Source organism: Limulus polyphemus, unplaced genomic scaffold (genome assembly GCF_000517525.1).
Source record: "Limulus polyphemus unplaced genomic scaffold, Limulus_polyphemus-2.1.2 Scaffold4172, whole genome shotgun sequence".
In the NCBI taxonomy this organism is placed as follows: Eukaryota; Metazoa; Arthropoda; class Merostomata; order Xiphosura; family Limulidae; genus Limulus; species Limulus polyphemus.
The window spans coordinates 85,935-88,540 of NW_013669782.1; the positions used below are offsets into that span (position 1 = coordinate 85,935).

The following is a 2,606-nucleotide window of genomic DNA, read 5'->3' on the forward strand; positions in this document are numbered from 1 at the left end:
TAAGTATAGAAACCTTAACCTTCGAAACTCGTGACGACGTGTCATGGTAAGTATAGAGTCCTTAACCCTCGAAACTCGTGACGACGTGTTATGGTAAGTATAGAGTCCTTAACCCTCGAAACTCGTGACGACGTGTTATGGTAAGTATAGAGTCCTTAACCCTCGAAACTCGTGACGACGTGTGATGGTAAGTATAGAGTCCTTAACCCTCGAAACTCGTGACGACGTGTGATGGTAAGTATAGAGTCCTTAACCCTCGAAACTCGTGACGACGTGTTATGGTAAGTACAGAATACTTAATCTTTGAAACTCGTGACGACGTGTCATGGTAAGTACAGAATCCTAAACCCTCGAAACTCGTAATGACGTGTCATGGTAAGTATAGATTTCTTAACCCTCAAAACATTTGATAAAGTTTAATGGGGGAAATAGTGAAAAATGGAATTTTTATGGATGTGGGAAAAAAACAGTAATTGAAAAAGTGTCTGAGAAAATCATTTTCTTATATTTATTCATCTCATATATAAATATACATATATATTACTTTATAACTAACAATTACATGAAACAATGTTAGCCCTGTTCACTTTATATTTCATCATTTTAATCAAGACGTCTCAACGGAACCAGCTCTCTTGAAGTGCGAGTTCTGATTATTTTATATCTGATCAGTTTGTATTGAATAAATTCCTATTCGAAACAAGTTCTTGAAAATTAAAGCCTAAGATTTGGAGTTAATGTTTTTCTTGATTGCGCACACAACTCACTCTAGGATCCCATAGCATAACGAACGACTCGCAATCTGCGGTTCTCGGGTTCGAATCCCCGTCACAACAAACATGCTCGCTCTTTCAGCCGTGAGGGCGTTATAATGTGACGGTCAATCCCACTATTCGTTGGTAAAAGAGTAGCTCAAGAATTGGCGGTGGGTGGTGATGACTAGCTGCCTTCCCTGTAGTCTTACACTGCTAATTTAGGGACGGCTAGCGCAGATAGCCCTCGTGTAGCTTTGCGCGAAATTCAAAAAACAATCAAGCATAACGAACGTGAGAGGTCGCTGTTTTAACGACATAAATATGAAATATATAAAATTTTAAATAACTATCGCGCGTTGGTGAAGTTGAGCAGATCGAATATCAAACATCTTTTGATATATTTTAACTTTGTAGATAGGTGTGAAATGAAATACAAAGAAGTGTATTGCAGTGAAGAGGCCAAGAGTGGGAGGTATTACTTTGACATAACGAAGAAACTATGTTTTAAGCTTCCCGAAGGTCGGTGTGCAGATGGAATCAATGCCTTCGACGACCAAGAACAATGTATAGCAACATGTGAAGGTAGAGACGAAAAACAGTTATATATATGTGTGTGTGTGTGTGTTTAATATACTTAAGTTAAAGTGTAATTTTTATTTCAAGACATCCCAAGACTCACGGCATAGTTAACCTTACAGCCTATAGATGGCGCTGTCGATTTAATTATCAAAACCTCCTCTTATATTAATGTATTTATTTTTCTGGTTTTTTAAAACATTATTTTTATCTTTTCAACTTGAAGATAGATGTAACCTACCGAATAAAGTCGGACCATGCAAGGGTTCTTTCGTGCGTTATTTTCACAATCCCATAAGTCGACAATGTGAAACGTTTTATTTCAGTGGTTGCGGAGGAAACACCAATAATTTTCTCGAAAAAGAAGAGTGTGAGAGGAAATGCGGAGGTAAGTTTACCTCTAAGAAGAAAATTGGTCGTAAACAAGGAATTTAAACATTTTGTATAAAAAGTACACGTAGAAAAATACTGTAAACTATATGTTTAAACCAAATTTTCTTGAAAGCTAAAGCACAGTTACATCGTAGGGTTGTTATAGTTGTTGTTTTATTGTCTAAATAGTGGAGTGTTGTTAGAGTTGTTGTTTTCTTGTCCAAACACCAGAGTGTTGTTATAATTACTGTTTCCTTTTTCAACCACCAGAGTGTTGTTATAATTATTGTTTCCTTGTCCAAACACCAGAGTGTTGTTATAATTATTGTTTCCTTGTCCAAACACCAGAGTGTTGTTATAATTATTGTTTCCTTGTCCAAACACCAGAGTGTTGTTATAATTATTGTTTCCTTGTCCAAACACCAGAGTGTTGTTATAATTATTGTTTCCTTGTCCAACCACCAGAGTTGTGATACTTTTTTTAAAGACTTTCTAATTGGTGTCTTCCATTATATTACAGATATTTGTCATCAACCGAAAAAAGTTGGTTTCTGCAGAGCTAGGAAACCCCGCTACTATTTCAATCCTGAAAAAGGGAAATGCGAGTTATTCTATTATGGCGGATGTGGTGGGAACGCAAACAGATTTACAACCTTGGAAGAATGTGAACATAAATGTCATGGTAAGTACAGAATCCTAAACCCTCGAAACTCGTGATGGCGCGTCATGGTAAGTACAGAATCCTAAACCCTCGAAACTCGTAATGGCGTGTCATAGTAAGTACAGAATCCTAAACCCTCGAAACTCGTGATGGCGTGTCATGGTAAGTACAGAATCCTAAACCCTCGAAACTCGTAATGATGTGTCATGGTAAGTATAGAAACCTTAACCTTCGAAACTCGT

At 37.1% G+C, this 2,606-nt stretch overlaps 1 protein-coding gene across 1 annotated transcript in view; it reads left to right on the plus strand.

Moving 5' to 3' along the window:
* The window catches only part of LOC106470708, a 38,506-nt gene that overhangs the window by 34,294 nt on the left and 1,606 nt on the right, over positions 1 to 2,606 (plus strand). Inside the window, exon 17 of the mRNA XM_022399342.1 lies at positions 2,224 to 2,398. Coding sequence (XP_022255050.1) covers positions 2,224 to 2,398 — 175 coding nt within the window. The remainder of the gene's footprint in view (positions 1 to 2,223; positions 2,399 to 2,606) is intronic.